At 49.9% G+C, this 18,166-nt stretch overlaps 1 protein-coding gene across 2 annotated transcripts in view; it reads right to left on the bottom strand.

Moving 5' to 3' along the window:
- The window catches only part of LOC147105114 (prickle-like protein 1), a 151,212-nt gene that overhangs the window by 5,474 nt on the left and 127,572 nt on the right, over positions 1 to 18,166 (bottom strand). For both annotated transcript variants that reach the window (XM_086011193.1, XM_086011194.1), the window contains exons 5-7: positions 17,480 to 17,683; positions 15,225 to 15,411; positions 9,419 to 10,441 (exon numbers count right to left, since the gene is read on the bottom strand). In XM_086011193.1, the coding sequence (XP_085867319.1) occupies positions 9,419 to 10,441; positions 15,225 to 15,411; positions 17,480 to 17,683 (1,414 nt within the window). The remainder of the gene's footprint in view (positions 1 to 9,418; positions 10,442 to 15,224; positions 15,412 to 17,479; positions 17,684 to 18,166) is intronic.

The raw sequence follows: 18,166 nt of genomic DNA, 5'->3' as shown, positions 1-18,166 counted from the left end.
TAAGGACCAGATAATGTTTTTTTTTTAATGTTGATTGAGGGATAAATATTGGCCAGGACATCGGGGAAAACTCCCCAGCTCTTCTTTGAAATAGTCATGGGATCTTTTACATCCACCCGAGAAAACAAACGGGGCCTCGGTTTAACGTCTCATCCGACAATGCAGCACTCCCTCTGCACTGCACTGGAGTGTCAGCCTAGCTTTATGTGCTCAGTGTCCCTGGAATGGGACTTGAACCTACAACCTTCTGACTCCGAGGCGAGGGTGCTGTCCACTGAGCCACAGCTGCCACCAAGGATAGTAATAGATGAGTTGTGCTTCCGGAAAGCAGATTTTGGTTATTATAAGCAACTGATCACTACAAATGGTGTTCAGTATAACCAGACTCCACAGCACTTGTGAATTAGCTTGATGTTGGATTTGTTGATTTAAAAAAAAACCTAAAATATAAAAAAAAGTTTGGATAGCCTATAGAACTCGCATTTATATAGCGCCCTTCGCGACCAATTAATTACTTTATGAAGTGCGATGGCGTAGGGAAACGCAGCATCCAATTTTCACACAGCAAGATCCCACACGCAGCGGCGCGATAAATTGACCGATAATTGGGAATTTCCTTGGGCTCTCTCCCAATCGGCTCCCATAACTATAAACGGCGTAAACGGGGGATTTCCACTGATTTTTACGCCTAAGTGATGGTGGCTAATTGGGAGAAACTCTGAAGAATTTCCCAGCAAATCTGTTTGTGATTTTGATTGAGGTATAAATATCAGCCAGGTCACCATGAGAACTCCCCCTGCTCCTCTTCAAATAGTACCATGGGACCTATTGGGCAGGATTTTCATTGGGCCGTGGAGGCGGGATTGGAGGCGTGTGGGGGGTTAAAATCCCGAAATCGGGAGTCCCGAACCCATCTCGCACCCAACTCGCCAGTTTCAAAGGAGGCAGGTACCCGACCCGCACTGGGACCCGCCTCCCCGAGGCGGGAAGGGGATTAGTGCCAATGAACTGCCTGTTAACAGGTAGTTAACAGGCAGTTTTTAGCCTAATCCCTATTTTTAATGTTGAAGTGTGGGATTCCCGACGGCTCCAAACCACGCCAAGTTAGAGGAGGCGGACCGTCGGGATGAAGGGCTTGGAGGGGTCGAGATGTCCGGTGTTCAGGTGAGTGATGGGTGCATGAGTGCAAAGGTAAGTGTGTTTGGTGTGTGTAAAGTGTTTAAAGAAGTTCTACTAACCTTTACTTACCTTTACAGCCTTCCTTCCTTCAGGTCTCGGGAATCCCACATCTCACCGGCACAGAAAGCAGAATGGCTGCGAGCTGTCAAAAATTGCAGCATTCAGCTTTCTGTTCTGGAGAGATCTCTAAATCAGCCTGAGAGGAAGGAATTAACTTAGAGTACAGATTGTCAGTGTTTGACAGCTTCAAACAGCTGTGAAATGCTTTTGACAGATGAAATATCAATCTGTGACGTCACCTGTTTCCGGGTGGCCCTTAATTGGCCTGCTGAGCCCGCTGGGCGGGCTCAACAAGGTCAACCAAGTCAAAATCGCGTGGGTTGGCTAGAACTCGATGGAGGCGGGATTACAACCCCGAAAGTTGTAGTCCCGCCTCCTACCCGACTCCTCAATTAAAATCCAGCCCATTATGTCTACCTGAGAAGGCAGACGGGGCCTCGGTTTAACGTCTCATCTGAAACAGTAATTTCCAATCACTAATAATAGTGTAAAATAGCTCCTTATGACAGTAACTGCCACACATTTGTACTTCATTGGCTGTAAAGTGCTTTGGGACGTCCTGAGGACGTGAAAGGCGCTACAGAAATACAAGTCTTTTTTCTTTTACATCCTTATGGGTATTATCAGAGGATGGTTGCCCACATCAGCTTGATCTTGTATTATTTGTCATCTTGTCCTTTTGGAACTAGGAGCTTCTTTGGATCCACAAAGGCCGGGGAGGTGGTGCATCCTGGTTTTCAACTTAAGAATTGCTATGCTTGAGATGAGGAGTGCCTTTTCACTTTATTCGTCATTATATCATAATTATTTTGCTCTTTCATTGATACATTACTCTTCCGGAATTGGGGTTTGATCAAATTAAAAGTGGATCGATGAGCTCAGTAAGCAATGGTTTCACCAGAAAGAGTGTTAAATGAAAGCTTTTCCCTCCACGGAGAGCCGATATGGTCACGGACGAGATGTGCTTAAATCATTAATCAGTTACCAGGTTTGTGCAATAGGTGAGGATTGATTAAGTAATGGATCACAAACTGTTCCTAATTATCCATTTAATAGGGGTTAGTTTAAACATTCACTCCCTCCACCACGGGCGTATCGTGGCTGCAGTGTGTACCATCTACAAGATGCACTGCAGCAACGCACCAAGGCTTCTTCGACAGCACCTCCCAAACCCGCAACCTCTACCTAGGACAAAGGCAGCAGGTGCATGGGAACACCACCACCTCTAAGTTCCCCTCCAAGTAACACGCCATCCTGACTTGGATATATATCGCCGTTCCTTCATCGTCGCTGGGTCAAAATCCTGGAACTCCCTCCCCAATAGCATTGTGGCAGTACCTTCACTACACAGACTGCAATGGTACAAGAAGGTGGCTCACCACCACCTTCTCAAGGGCGTACTGTGGCTGCAGTGCATCTTGTAGATGGTACACACTGCAGCCACGGTACGCCGGTGGTGGAGGGAGTGAATGTTTAAGGTGGTGGATGGGGTGCCAATCAAGTGGGCTGCTTTGTCCTGGATGGTGTCGAGTTTCTTGAGTGTTGTCAGAGCTGCACTCATCCAGGCAAGTGGAGAGTATTCCATCACGCTCCTTACTTGTACCATGTAGATGGTGGAAAGGCTTTGGGGAGTCAGGTGAGACACACGCCGCAGATTTCCTAGCCTCTGACCTGCTCTTGTTGCCACAGTATTTATATGCATGGTCCAGTTAAGTTTCAGGTCAATGGTGACCCCCCAGGATGTTGATGGTGGGAGACTCAGTGATGGTAATGCTGTTGAATCTCAAGGGGTGGTCGCTTGTTAGAGATAGTCATTGCCTGGCACTTGTATGGTGCAAATGTTACCTGCCACTTATCAGCCCAAGCCTGAACGTCGTCCAGGTCTTGTTGCATGCGGGCATGGACTGCTTCATTATCTGAGGAGTTGCGAATGGCACTGAACACTGTGCAGTCATCAGCGAACATCCCCATTTCAGATCTTAGGTTGGAAGCAAGGTCATTGATGAAGCAACTGAAGATGGTTGGGCCTAGGACACTGCCTTGAGGAACTGCTGCAGCGATGTCCTGAGGCTGTCATGATTGACCTTCCACCATCACAACCACCCATCTTCCTTTGTGCTAGGTATGACTCCAGCCAGTGGAGAGTTTCCCCCCCCCGATTTCCCATTGTGGTAAACCACGTTCACTATCGTATCACTGTTAGTAGTTAGCACTGTTCACCACTGTTCGTTATAACTGTATCACTGACCACTATTGTATCACGGTACGAGGTCGCCTCTTGCCACACTGCTATACCTGGGATGACCACTGCCGACTCCGCCTTGGCTCCACCCACCAGGCCAGGTATAAAGGTGAGCGACTGGCTGGTATTCCTCCTGCTTGGATCGGATCACCCACGAGAGTGGGCTCTGTTATTTAGTCAATAAAAACCTTTAGTCACCTTCGTAACTCTTCGCCTTTTATTGGAGGAATTGATAGGTATATCAATTTTATTGACTAAATTTAATGATGTCCGACAACGAGTCACAACCGGCAGAGGAGCCACCAGCGCAGCTCCCAGGAGCACAGCCACACCAGCCAGCTTGGCTGCGAGCCCTCAGACCGCCGTACCTGGACCTGAACCCACGAGCAGCAAACTCAGCCGCAGACTTTAAACACTGGCTGGTCTGCTTCGAATCATACCTGAGAGAATCCAGCGTCCCTCAGGCATCCAAACTAAGTGTCCTGCAGGCACAACTGAGCCCGAGAGTATACACTCTCATCGAGGACATGACTACCTACGAGACCGCCATCAACCTGCTGAAACAGAAGTACCGGACCCCGGTAAACTACATGTACGCTAGGCACCTCCTAAGATCACGGCCGCAACAGCCAGGAGAATCAGTAGCCGAATTCTCACAGGCGCTATATGCACTCGCCAGGAACTGTGACTTTAAATCGGTGTCGGCAGCCGAAAATACTGAAGATAATATCCGCGACGCATTCCTGAAAGGCCTACGGTCCGAGTACTCACGGCAAAGACTGCTGGAAGCTAAAGACCTCAGCATGGAAAAAGCTGAAGCCCTCGCTATCTCCCTGGAAGTGGCCCACCAAGATCAGGAAGCATTCACCAGGTACTGCTCGCGACCCTGGGACTCGGGCCTGACCCCTACCACAGCACCCTTCCCAGCGCCGCCCCCGGGACCTACCTCTGCGTCGGCGTCCCGGACCCGACCGGCCCCGCCACCCCCGGCACCAGCCCCGACATTGGGCATCCGCGATCGGACCGCCGGCTGTTTTTTTTGTGGCCAGGAGAAGCACCCGAGGTCGCGCTGCCCAGCCAAGAACTCCATATGCAAAACCTGCCTGAAGAAAGGCCACTTCTCCAAGGCCTGCAGGAGCGGATCCTCAGAGGCCAGCAGTGCCGCATGCGAACTATGGGGGTGGCCATCTTTGTTTAGGGCAACTGAGGCCAGCATCCCCACACATGAGTCATGGGGGCGGCCATCTTTGATTAAGGCAACCGACCCCAATAGTGCCTCGTGAGCTACGGGGGCAGCCATCTTCTCCGTCATTTTGCCCTACCTCGTGGGAGACGCCATTTTACTCACCACGCCCGACCGCCTCGCCCGCAGATGACAACGACTCGCTCAGCTACACACTAGCTTCCGTCACCCTGGACCAAGCCCGCCCGCACCATCTGTCCAAGTCAATGATGGACATCAAAGTGAACGGCCACGCCACGACCTGCCTGTTCGACAGCGGAAGCACGGAGAGCTTCATCCACCCAGACACGGTGAGCCACTACTCCCTCTCTGTCCTACCAACGCGCAGCCGAATCTCGATGGCATCGAGGTCCCACGCCACGGACATCAGCGGCTACTGTGTCGTGACCCTGTCGGTTAAGGGCACGGAGTATAAAAACTTTAAACTCCTCGTCCTCCCCCATCTCTGCGCTGCCGTCCTACTAGGGCTGGACTTCCAATCCCACCTCCAAAGCGTAACCCTAGCATACGGTGGACCCCTCCCCCCACTCAGTCAACAACCAGCAAACGTTAAACCGCCCACCGCGTAACACCTGCAGCCTCTCCACCCTCAAGGTCCCGCCACCCTCTCTGTTTGCTAACCTTACCCCTGACTGCAAACCCGTCGCTACCAAGAGCAGGCGGTATAGCGCCGGGGACAGAGCCTTCATTAGCTCTGAGGTGCGGCGCCTCCTGAAAGAGGGCATTATCGAGGGGAGCAGCAGCCCCTGGCGTGCCCAGGTCGTAGTCGTAAAGACCGGCGATAAAAACCGCCTGGTCATCGACTACAGCCAGACATACCCAGCTGGACGCATACCCCCTCCCCCGCATATCTGACATGGTCAATCAGATTGCACAGTATAAAGTATTCTCGACCATCGACCTGAAGTCGGCCTACCACCAACTCCCTATCCACCCTGAGGACCGCCAGTATACCGCCTTCGAGGCGAATGGGCGCCTATACCACTTCCTTAGGGTCCCCTTCGGCGTCACTAATGGGGTCTCGGTCTTCCAAAGGGAGATGGACCAGATGGTTGACCAGAACGAACTGCAGGCTACATTCCCCTACCTAGATAACGTCACTATCTGCGGCCGCGACCGGCAGGAACATGACGCGAATCTGGAGAAATTCCTCCGTACGGCCCAACGGCTGAACCTCACCTACAATAAGGAGAAATGCGTGTTTAACACCACGCGCCTTGCCATCCTCGGCTGCGTAGTGGAGAACGGAATCATCGGCCCCGACCCAGAAAGAATGCGCCCCCTCATGGAGCTACCCCTCCCCCACTGCCCTAAAGCACTTAGGAGAACCCTGGGGCTTTTCGCCTACTATGCCCAATGGGTACCCAATTACGCGGACAAAGCCAGACCCCTCCTGAAAGCCACTTCCTTCCCCCTCACGGAGGAGGCGTGCGCGACCTTCTCCCTCATTAAGGGAGACATAGCCAAGGCCACGATGCACGCAGTGGACGAGTCCATCCCCTTCCAGGTGGAGAGCGACGCATCCGACTTCGCCTTAGCCGCCACCCTAAACCAGGAGGGGAGGCCAGTGGCCTTCTTCTCAAGGACCCTACAGGGCCCCGAGATCCGACATTCGTCGGTCGAGAAAGAGGCCCAGGCGATCGTGGAGGCAGTACGGCGCTGGAGGCACTACCTGGCAGGCAAACAATTTACCCTCCTCACCGACCAGCGTTCGGTGGCTTTCATGTTTAATAACAAGCTGAAGGGCAAAATCAAGAATGACAAGATTTTGAGATGGAGAATCGAGCTCTCCACCTACGATTATGAGATCTTGTACCGGCCAGGCAAGCTGAACGAATCCCCTGATGCCCTTTCACGAATGACATGCGCCAGCGCGCATATCGATAGGCTTCAGACCCTCCACGACCAGCTCTGCCACCCCGGAGTCACCAGACTCTACCATTTCATTAAGGCCCGCAACCTGACCTACTCCTATCGAGGAGGTCAGGACCATGACCAGGAACTGCCAGACCTGTGCGGAGTGCAAACCGCACTTCTATAGGCCGGACCGAGCAAGCCTGATCAAGGCCACCCGCCCCTTCGAGCGCCTGAGCATCGACTTTGAGGGGCCCCTCCCGTCCTCTGACCATAATGTGTACTTCCTCAACATCGTTGATGAGTACTCCCGTTTCCCCTTTGCCTTCCCCTGCCCCGACATGACCAGTAGCACGGTCATTAAGTGCCTGAATGCCCTCTTCGCCTTGTTCGGGTTCCCGAACTATATACACAGCGACCGGGGCTCCTCCTTCATGAGCGAGGAACTCCGGCAATTCCTCCTAGAGAGAGGTATTGCAGCAAGCAGGACCACCAGCTACAACCCCAGAGGTAACGGTCAGGTGGAAAGAGAGAACGCGACGGTATGGAAGGCCGTCCTCTTAGCCTTAAAGTCTAAGGGCCTCCCAACCTCCCGCTGGCAAGAAGTCCTCCCGACAGCGCTGCACTCCATCCGGTCATTACTTTGCACGGCCACTAACACCACCCCCCATGAACGAATGTTCGTTTTCCCCAGGAAGTCGACTACGGGAACCACTCTACCAACCTGGCTGACCGCCCCGGGGCCGGTCTGGCTGCGGAAACACGTGAGGGCCCATAAAACGGACCCCCTGGTCGAGAGGGTGAACCTCCTGCACGCCAACCCCCAGTACGCCTACGTGGCGTACCCAGACGGGCGGGAGGACACTGTCTCCCTACGAGACCTCGCACCCTCAGCCGATCCGGAAACACCGCCACCACCCCCCCCCATCCTCAGCCCAGGTAGACGGCATGCCGGAACCCCACGAGCCCTCGCCGACCACGCAAACACCAGCATCAACACCGGATAAGGCACCAGCACCGGATAAGGCAACACCATCGCTGCAGCGATCGGAGAGGCTTACGAAGCCTCCGGACAGACTGACCTACCAGAATTGGTAGTACACTTCACTCCGCCGGACTTAATTCTAAACAAGGGGTGAATGTGGTAAACCACGTTCACTATCGTATCACTGTTAGTAGTTAGCACTGTTCACCACTGTTCGTTATAACTGTATCACTGACCACTATTGTATCACGGTACGAGGTCGCCTCTTGCCACACTGCTATACCTGGGATGACCACTGCCGACTCCGCCTTGGCTCCACCCACCAGGCCAGGTATAAAGGTGAGCGACTGGCTGGTATTCCTCCTGCTTGGATCGGATCACCCACGAGAGTGGGCTCTGTTATTTAGTCAATAAAAACCTTTAGTCACCTTCGTAACTCTTCGCCTTTTATTGGAGGAATTGATAGGTATATCACCCATTGACCAGTTTTACTAGGGCTCCTTGATACCACACTCGGTCAAATGCTGCCTTGACATCAAGGGCAGTCACTCTCACCTCACCTCTGGAATTCAGCTCCTTTGTCCATGTTTGAACCAAGGCTGTAATGAGGTCGGGAGCCGAGTGGTCTTGGCGGAACCCAAACTGGGCATCAGTGAGTAAGTGCCGCGTGATTGCACCGTCGATGACACCTTCCATCACTTTGCTGATGATTGAGAGTAGACTGATGGGGCGGTAATTGGCCGGATTGGATTTGTCCTGCTTTTTGTTGACAGGACATACCTGGGCAGTTTTCCACATTGTCAGATAGATGCCAGTGTTCTAGCTGTACTGGAACAGCTTGGCGCGAGGCGCGGCTAGTTCTGGAGCGCAAGTCTTCAGCACGACAGCCGGGATGTTGTCGGGGCCCACAGCCTCTGCTGTATCCAGTGCGCTCAGCCGTTTCTTGATATCACATGGAGTGAATCGAATAGGCTGAAGACTGGCTTCTGTGATGTGGGGACCTCAGGAGGAGGCTGAGATGGAGTGGAACTTGGACACCCAACATTCTGACCCAGAGGCAAGGGTGCCACCAACTGAGCCACAACTGCCACTCCTCTGGGTAGAAATCCAGTGCTTACGGGTCCTGCCCACTCCAGACCTCTTGCACTCAATTTACGCCCCTCTCCAGTGTGCCTCAGGCTCTGGAGAATTGTGGGTCCACCGTCCACTTATTCATTAGCCTCAAAATATAAGTGGCTGTGCTCAGTCGACCCAGGTCCTTAGTATACACTACACCCCTGTAAGGCAGTGGCTGAACTAAGGGAGCATCACACCCAGGCTCCAACCTATCTGCACATGGTGATTGACGTAAGAAAACTACTAGGCACTTGGTCTAAGCGTTAAACAAAGCTTTTAATCAACTGTTTTACAACATGGAGGTCTAGTTGTGTCCTTCACTAGTTCCCGTTAAGAATGTCCTGCGCAAGCTGGGCCCTTGCCCGAGTATTTATACTCTCCCTGGACAGCGCCACCCGTAGGCCGCTCAGTATTATTTTCATAAGTCTTTCTTCCATGAATGACTGATTCATGTCAGTGATCACTGGATAAAGATCAGGAGGAACCATGGTTGTATTTCCCTCCCAAGCCCAGGGGTGCTTATCGTAGCCTCTACCAGTGCCTAAGCTACGATTAGCTAACTTAACACAGACTGGGAATTGAGCTTCTGATCTTCCTGATCGGTATGGCTCTTTCCCCTCTCACCAGTACATTTTGCTGCTGGACTATCTGTGGGTGGGAAGGGGGCGGAGATGAAGGGAGAGAGTGGAAGTCATTCTTAACATGAGATTTGTTATCACTCCTGCGTTAATGTTATTACCTGCAATCTGGACCGTTGCCAAGGAATCTTGTTGGCTCCTTCCAATCTTCTGTTCTGTCATCTTGTCTCTCAAACGCTGTGGTGAATTTTCCAACCATGCTTGCTGATCCTGTGCAGGGTTTTCAGAACCAACTTGAACGTCCAACCATTGATTCCGTTTGCTCCAAAAGGATTTGGTGGAACAATCCGATCCATCCCCTAGTTGGCCTCCCTGTTGAATGCAGTATATGTCCAGCTGGTGCTTGAAATCCAGGCTTTGATCAAGAGCCAAAGATTCCGTAGCCACCGTTTTCTCCATCCTTTGGTCTTCAACAGGCCAGACCTCGTGCACGTCGCTACTTAGGGACGTGTGGTCAATGACTTTCATGGCATTTTCAAGTCCGCCTTTTAGCCAATTAAAATTACATAATGTTGCTGAATTGTCATTTCTTTTGTCTGATTCTTGATTAGAGGTCAAGATTTCAACCTTAAGGCCTTTTTCTTTCTTGAGATGGTCATTCTTTGATGGCCACACCTCTGGTCTCCTTGCCTCATTTTGAAGCTCAGCGTCTTTTTTCAACAGCTCGTATTCCATCTGCCAGTGAAGTTTAGCAGAACTCTTGCATCGCTTCTTGAGTTCCAACACAAGATCGTCGTTGCTGCCAGGTGTTTGGTCTTTGATACTGAGGATGTCCACATGTTGAAGAATACAGTCTGTGTTGTCCACAGGCAGTGTTTCAGTGGTTTGGCTGTAGTGCAGGTTTTGGGGCGATGGACTGCTTGAAGCATTGTTGGCCGTGGGGTCTTCTCCAAGACTGAAAATACAACTGGATTCTTGGGACTGTGTTGACTGAAAAGCAGAGTCTGAGGAATCTGATCCAACAGGTTCTTCCACTTGGCTGCACGTTACAGAGCAGAAGACTTGGCCATGTCTGGAGGTGAAGGTACAGCCTAAGAGAGGCTTCTTGCATTGAGCACAAGAAAAGCAAGAGCTGGTTGCATGCCAGTGCTGACCACTGAATGTTATTTGTCCATAGTCAATACCTGTTGATTTAAATGGCACAATATTGAATGTGTGGCTTTAATAAGAAATTAAAAGATTTTCAAAACTCATGGTTGAGAATATGCAAACCAGAAAAGAAGTGGGAAATGACATAACCGTCGACAAATGGTGACAACGAATTACAAAATACCGTGGCTTGTTTTTAAAAATAGATTTGTTTGAATATTGCCTAAGAATAATTGCACAATACTGCGGATGCTGGAAATCTGAAATAACAACAGAAAATGCTGGAAATACTCAGCAGGCCAGGCAGCATCCGTGGAGAGAGAAACAGAGTTAACGTTTCAGGTCTGGGACCCTTCATCAGAACTGGAAAAAGCTGGAGATGTAACGGATATTAAGCAGGTGCAGAGACAGGGGTGGGGGGGGGGTTAGGAGGGGAGGAAGACATAGAAAGAACATCCTGTACTTTTGTGAGAGGCAGGAAAGATAAAATGTTGCAAATGGGAATGGCAAAAATCATACAGCATGAAAAATGGGGGCAGGGATAATTATCTGAAATTGTTGAACTCAATGTTGAGTCCGGCAGACTGTAAAGTGCCTAATCGAAAGATGAGGTGCTGTTCCTCGAGCTTACGTTGAGCTTCATTGGAACAATGTAATAGCCCGAGGACAGAGAGATCAGAGTGGGAGTGAAGCGGTGAATTAAAGTGACAGGCGACCGGAAGCTCCGGGTCACCCGTACGGACTGAACGGAGGTGTTCCGCAAAGCGGTCACCCAAAGTAGAGGAGACCGCATCGTGAGCAGCGAATACAGTATATTAAATTGCAAGAAGTACAAGTAAAACGCTGTTTCACCTGGAAGGGGTGTTTGGGGCCCTGGACAGTGGGAAGGGAGGAGGTAAAAGGGCATGTGTTGCATCTCCTGCGCTTGCACGGGAAGGTGCCAGGTGAAGGAGCAGGGCTGTTGGGGGTGATTGAGGAGTGGACCAGGGTGTCGCGGAGGGAGCGGTCCCTTCGGAATGCTGAAAGGGGAGGTGAGGGGAAGATGTGTTTGGTGGTGGGATCACGTTGGAGGTGGCGGAAATGGCGGAGGATGATCCGTTGAATGTGGAGGCTGGTGGGGTGAAAGGTGAGGACAAGGGGAACCCTATAGTGCCCATGGTGTGGAGATGCTGGAGTTGGACTGGGGTGGACAAATGTAAGAAGTCACACAACACCAGGTTATAGTCCAACAGCTTTATTTGAAATCACAAGCTTTCGGAGCGCTGCTCCTTCTTCAGGTGAAGTGGAGAAATGCATAAAGACACAGCTTATATAGTCAGAGAATCATGTCAGATGTTTACAGGTAACCTTTCCAACTGCCATTTATCACACCTCGGCAGAGAGATAATCACAGCAGTCAAAGGTGTGAATGGTGTCCAAACAGGTCAGTCAGGGAAACATTACATCAAAGAACAATGTGGTGGGGTCACAAGGGGTCAAATATTGCAGATGCTGGGGTCTGTATGAAAAACAAAAAAACAGGCAAAAAACTACACGATAACATCAAGTTCCATCCCACCATCAAACGCACCATGGACTACTCCTCAGAATCAGTCTCATTCCTGGACACACGAATCTCCATCAAAGACGGACACCTCAGCACTTCACTCTACCGCAAGCCCACGGACAACCTCACAATGCTTCACTTCTCCAGCTTCCACCCTAACCACGTTAAAGAAGCCATCCCCTATGGACAAGCCCTGCGAATACACAGGACCTGCTCAGACGAGGAGGAACGCGATGGACACCTACAGACACTGAAAGACGCCCTTGTAAGAACGGGATATGACGCTCGACTTGTCGATCGACAGTTCCGACGGGCCACAGCGAAAAATCGCATAGACCTCCTCAGAAGACAAACACGGGACACAACCAACAGAGTACCCTTCGTCGTCCAGTACTTCCCCGGAGCGGAGAAACTACACCATGTTCTTCGCAGCCTTCAACATGTCATCGATGACGATGAACACCTCGCTAAGGCCATCCCCACGCCTCCACTACTCGCTTTCAAACAGCCGCCTAACCTCAAACAGACCACCGTTCGCAGCAAATTACCCAGCTTTCAGGAGAACAGCGACCGCGACACCACACAACCCTGCCACAGCAACCTCTGCAAGACATGCCAGATCATCAACACAGATACCATCATCACACGTGAGGACACCACCCACCAGGTACATGGTACATACTCATGTGACTCGGCCAACATTGTCTACCTCATACGTTGCAGGAAAGGATGCCCCGGAGCATGGTACATCGGCGAGACCATGCAGACACTGCGACAACGGATGAACGGACACCGCGCAACAATCACCAGGCAGGAGTGTTCCCTCCCAGTCGGGGAACACTTCAGCAGTCAAGGACATTCAGCCTCCGATCTTCGGGTAAGCATTCTCCAAGGTGGCCTTCGAGACACACGACAACGCAAAATCGTAGAGCAGAAACTGATAGCCAAGTTCCGCACCCATGAGGATGGCCTCAACCGAGATCTTGGGTTCATGTCACGCTACATGTAACCCCACCTGATGCAGGGTCATCCAGACTCGAGTCGACATTGGCTTGTTCTCTCTACACAGATGCGGCCGGACCTGCTGTGATTTCCAGCCAAAAAAAATGTTTTTTGCCTGTTTTTTTGTTTTTCATACAGACCCCAGCATCTGCAATATTTGACCCCTTGTGACCCCACCACATTGTTCTTTGATGTAATGTTTCCCTGACTGACCTGTTTGGACACCATTCACACCTTTGACTGCTGTGATTATCTCTCTGCCGAGGTGTGATAAATGGCAGTTGGAAAGGTTACCTGTAAACATCTGACATGATTCTCTGACTATATAAGCTGTGTCTTTATGCATTTCTCCACTTCACCTGAAGAAGGAGCAGCGCTCCGAAAGCTTGTGATTTCAAATAAAGCTGTTGGACTATAACCTGGTGTTGTGTGACTTCTTACATTTGTCCAACCCTATAGTGGTTCTGGGAGGGAGGGGCAGGGGTGAGAGCAGAAGTGCGGGAAATAGAACGGACACGGTCAAGGGCCGTGTCAGCCACGGTAGAGGGGAATCCTCGGTTGAGGGAAAAGGAAGACATGTCAGAAGCACTAGTATGGAAGGTGGCATCGTCAGAACAGATGCGGCGGAGACGGAGAAACTCTGCACCTGCTTAATATCTGTTACATCTCCAGCTTTTTCCAGTTCTGATGAAGGGTCCCAGACCTGAAACGTTAACTCTGTTTCTCTCTCCACGGATGCTGCCTGGCCTGCTGAGTATTTCCAGCATTTTCTGTTATTTTGCCTAAGAATAACCTCATTGAGAACCGTGTCTTTATTGAGATTATTTTGAAGGAGGTGAAAATAGCGCAAAGTTGAAAAGACAAGATTGCTGAAACTCTTTGGATTAATACTGGCCTCTGCTGTTGCCAGCTCCTTTGTATCTTGTAACAACAACAAAAACTTGTATTCATATAGAATTATAGCATGGTTACAGCACAGTAGGAGGCCATTCAACCCATTGAGTCCATGCCAGCTCTCTGCAAGAGCACTTCAGCTAGTCCCACTCCCCGCAGCCCTGCAAATTTTCCTTCAGGTACTTATCCAATTCCCTTTTGAAAGCCACGATTGAATCTGCCTCCACCACCCTCTCAGTCACTGCATTCCAGACCCTAACCACTCGCTGCGTAAAAAAGTTTTTCCCCATGTCGCCTTTGGTTCTTTTGCCAATCACCTTAAATCTGTGCCCTCATGTTTCTCAACCCTTCCGCCAATGGGAACAGTTTCTCTTTATTTACTCTGTCTAGACCCCTCATGATTTTGAACACCTCCATCAAATCTCCTCTCAAACTTCTCTGCTCTAAGGAGAACAACCCCAGCTTCTCCAATCTATCCACGTAACTGAAGTCCCTCATTCCTGGAACCATTCTTGTAAATCTTTTCTGCACCCTCTCTAAGGCCTTCTCATCCTTCCTAAAGTGTGGTGCCCAGAATTGGACACAATACTCCAGTTGAGGTCGGACCAGTGTTTTATAAAGGTTTATCATATAGCGCCTTTAATGTATTAAAACATCCCAAAGCGCTTCACAGGAGTATTACAAGACAAAAAATTTGACACCGAGCCACATAAGGAGATATTAAAGCAGATGACCAAAAGCTTGATCAAAAAGGTAGGTTTTAAGGAGCGTCTTAAAGGAGGAGGGAGAGGTAGAGAGGCAGAGAGGTTTAGGGAGGGAATTCCAGAGCTTAGGGCCTTGACAGCTGAAGGCACGGCCGCCAATGGTTGAGTGATTAAAATCAGGGACGCTCAAGAGAGCAGAATTAGAGGAGCGCCGATATCTCGGGAGTGTTGTGGGGCTGGAGGAGGTTACAGAGATAGGGAAGGGCAAGGTCATGGAGGGATTTGAAAACAAGGATGAGAATTTTAAAATCGAGGCGTCGTTTAACTGGGAGCTAATGAACGTCAGCTGTGTGTTGGCTTGGTGTCTGTTTTCCATACCCCATCGTGAAATGCTTTGGGACTCTTTTACTTTAATCTAAATGGACATAGTTGTTGTTGGTTTCAGTAATAGATCCAAGCCAGATCCATAATTATGGTATTAGCATTCACTATTCAAACAAAAATATCCCCTCCAACATAAAAAGGCAGAGATGCAGATTTTACCTCAACAATGCATTAAAATTCCAGCCTAGCTCTTGATTTAAGACAGTTGGGAATTTTCTTTTTTTTTTTATACTCACTAATTATCTCTCTTGCCCATTCTGAATTTCTCTCTTATTTTTATATACTCACTAATTATCTCTCTGCAGGTTTCACAGTACTCTGCGTAAAGCGTCTCAAAGCAGCCGCAGCAATATGGCTGCCCTTCCTTCATGATGTATTTCTGTCCTCCAAGAATTGCTTCACATTCAGTACAGCTGAAGTGGTCCATGTGCCAATATCTGCCTTCTGCCTCCGTGCACTCTTCAGCAAAGATCAACTACAAGGTCGTAGAAAAACAACCATTGTTATTATCACACAGTAATGACGCTCTACATTCCTTAAAGGTCCGATATTATCCCTCCCCCCTCCGCCCTGAATGGTGCAGGTGGGGGATAAGATGGCGGTGGAATTCGCGCAGCGCTCCCACCGCACACCACCCCCCCCCCCCATTTTTATTTGTCTGAATTCAGGCCCGGGAAGGCCACCCACCCCAGAGGAGCAGGGGCCTAATTGAAATGGAGGTGTCGCATCCCAATGACATCATTAGGACACGCACGCCATTTTAACCGTGGACCTGACTTTGACCCACACCGTGTTCCAGCCTGCCAGGGAATGCTCGCGGCAGCCAGGATCCTGGCAACAGGAATACCCTCCTGCTCCTGGGCTTCCCACCCTCCCTCGATCACAAACTTACCAGCCCCCCCACAATCTGTGCTTACCTTGCCGGGTCCCTGGCAGTGGTCTCACCCCACCCCACCCCCCACCAATTCTGACTCCCACTCGCTGGCAGTGAGGCCGTTCCCAGCTGCTTCAGGTGGGAGTCAGTGTTGGGGCATGTAAATAAGGCCTGGTTCTTCCCCCATCGGCCCTCCGCACTCTCGATTGCCACCCAGAGTTAAAATCGGCTCTTAACTTCCTTCAGATTGCTAACGTTCAGAGGACACGTCATTGCTCTCAATGCAGTGGTTGAATCACTAAATCTTGATCTCCTTTGATGGAGCAGTGAAAATCCTGTTTTTTTTTAATTGAATTCTTCAAGGACACAATTTCCTCGTGGCCCTTACAAATCAAACTAACAGCTATCACCTCTTTGGCATGACTTTTTTTGACTCTTAAGTCTTTCATCTACTCACATTCTTGGCCTCACTCTGTCCTCTTACTCTAAATGGAACTCCTGCTTTTCTACCATTTTTAAAGCTGCCTCCAAGAGTTTTCATGCTAAACATTTCTTCTCCTCAACAATCCTTAACTTTCTCTAAGGACAAAATCCATACAAGAGATGTCTACTCCTGTATCTGGGGAGATTCTAGTACTTTCCTTCACTTCTAGACAGGCTTTGAGAAAATGCTTCTCTCCCATGTCGTCTCCATCCTCTCTGTCACAACCTCGGCTTTATTGATCTATGAGTGATGTCATTGCTCCTCTGAACACCCCTCCCCTGTTCCTCCTGAGCTTCTAATACACACTTTTCCTTCTCCCTACAACCTCACTCTGCTGAAATCAGGACTTTTGCACCTAACTCACTCTTTCCTAGAACCAACAGAACTATGGACTGCCTGGATAACTCTTGTGGAAAAAAATTAATGAATTTTGGAGAAGAGTGAAGACGAAATTGGTGGTGGGGAAAATGACACACTTCATGCTAAAGCTGTAATTCTAAAACCTTGGTGCGAAGAAGAACAAGAGGATCGAGTTATGCCATTCTCAACAGGACAACAGATGAAATCCTTTGTGAACTTGGTTTTCTTATATTCATTCATGGGATGTGGGCGTCGCTGGCAAAGCCAGCATTTTTTATTGCTCATCCCTAATTGCCCTTGAGAAGTTGGTGGTGAGCCGCCTTCTTGAATACAACTGAGTGCACTCTGGATCTTGAGTGCACAGGGCAGTTAAGAGTCAACCACGTTGCTGTGGGTCTGGAAGTCACATATAGGCCAGACCGGGCAAGGGTGGCAGATTTCCTTCCCTAAAGGGGATTAGTGAACCAGATTACTTTTTGTGACATCATGGTCACCATTACTGATACTAGCTTTTTATTCCAGATTTATTTAATTTAAATTCCCCAGCTGCCGTGGTGGGATTACTAGTCCAGTAACATAACCACTTATGCTACCGTACCACAGGTAAGGCTAAAATGACTTGTTGACGGCGATTGACCGATGCTCGCTACTCAAAAGCTAATTCAGCAGTGGGTGTAGACAACTGCTCCCGAGTGAAGGAGGCAAGCAGCAACTGGCCAAAGGCAGGGTGAACAAAAGGAGAGCAATCCTCTATAACAATAAGTCTCGAGAGTGGGGCTGAGGAACAGCAAGTGAAAAAGAAGGGAAATATGGAAAGCCACTCACCTGGTCACATGATGCACAGCGTGGTTTAAAGAGGTCAGCGTGGTGCCGACCACAGTATATCTTCCCGTCCTGGTAAAAGTAAATGAGGTCCACCAGTAGTTCCTGACAGGAGATGCAACCAAAGCAGTAAGGATGCCAACATGTGCGGTTTCCAGCTCTCTGAGCAAAGACAGCAACATCCCCTCCGTTTATCTTCCCACCACACTGAAAATGCAGGAACAGATAGTCGGGTGTAAATCTTCCACAAGGCCCCTTTTAAAGTTTTTAAATTCTCATCCTTGTTTTCAAATCCCTCCATGGCCTCGCCCCTCCCTATCTCTGTAATCTCCTCCAGCCCCACAACCCTCCGAGATCGCTGCGCTCCTCCAACTCTGGCCTCTTGCACATCCCCGATTTGAATCGCTCCACCATTGGCGGCCGTGTCTTCAGCTGCCGAAACCCGAAGCTCTGGGATTCCCTCCCTAAATCTCTCCGCCTCTCCTCCTTTAAGACGCTCCTTAAAACCGACCTCTCACCTGCCCTAATATCTCCTCGTGTGGCTCGGTGTCGAACTTTGTCTGATAACGCTCCCGTGAAGCTCCTTGGGATGTTTTACCGCGTTAAAGGCGCTATATAAATGCAAGTTGTTGTTGTTTCTTGACCTACAGGGATGGGAAGGCGATTCATTTTGATCAATTTTGTGGCCAG

Source organism: Somniosus microcephalus, chromosome 18 (assembly GCF_052327205.1).
Source record: "Somniosus microcephalus isolate GS21.2 chromosome 18, FLI_Smic_1.0, whole genome shotgun sequence".
Lineage (NCBI taxonomy): Eukaryota > Metazoa > Chordata > Chondrichthyes > Squaliformes > Somniosidae > Somniosus > Somniosus microcephalus.
Note: the sequence above shows the minus strand (reverse complement) of the source record. Positions and strands in the feature narration are given on the sequence as shown.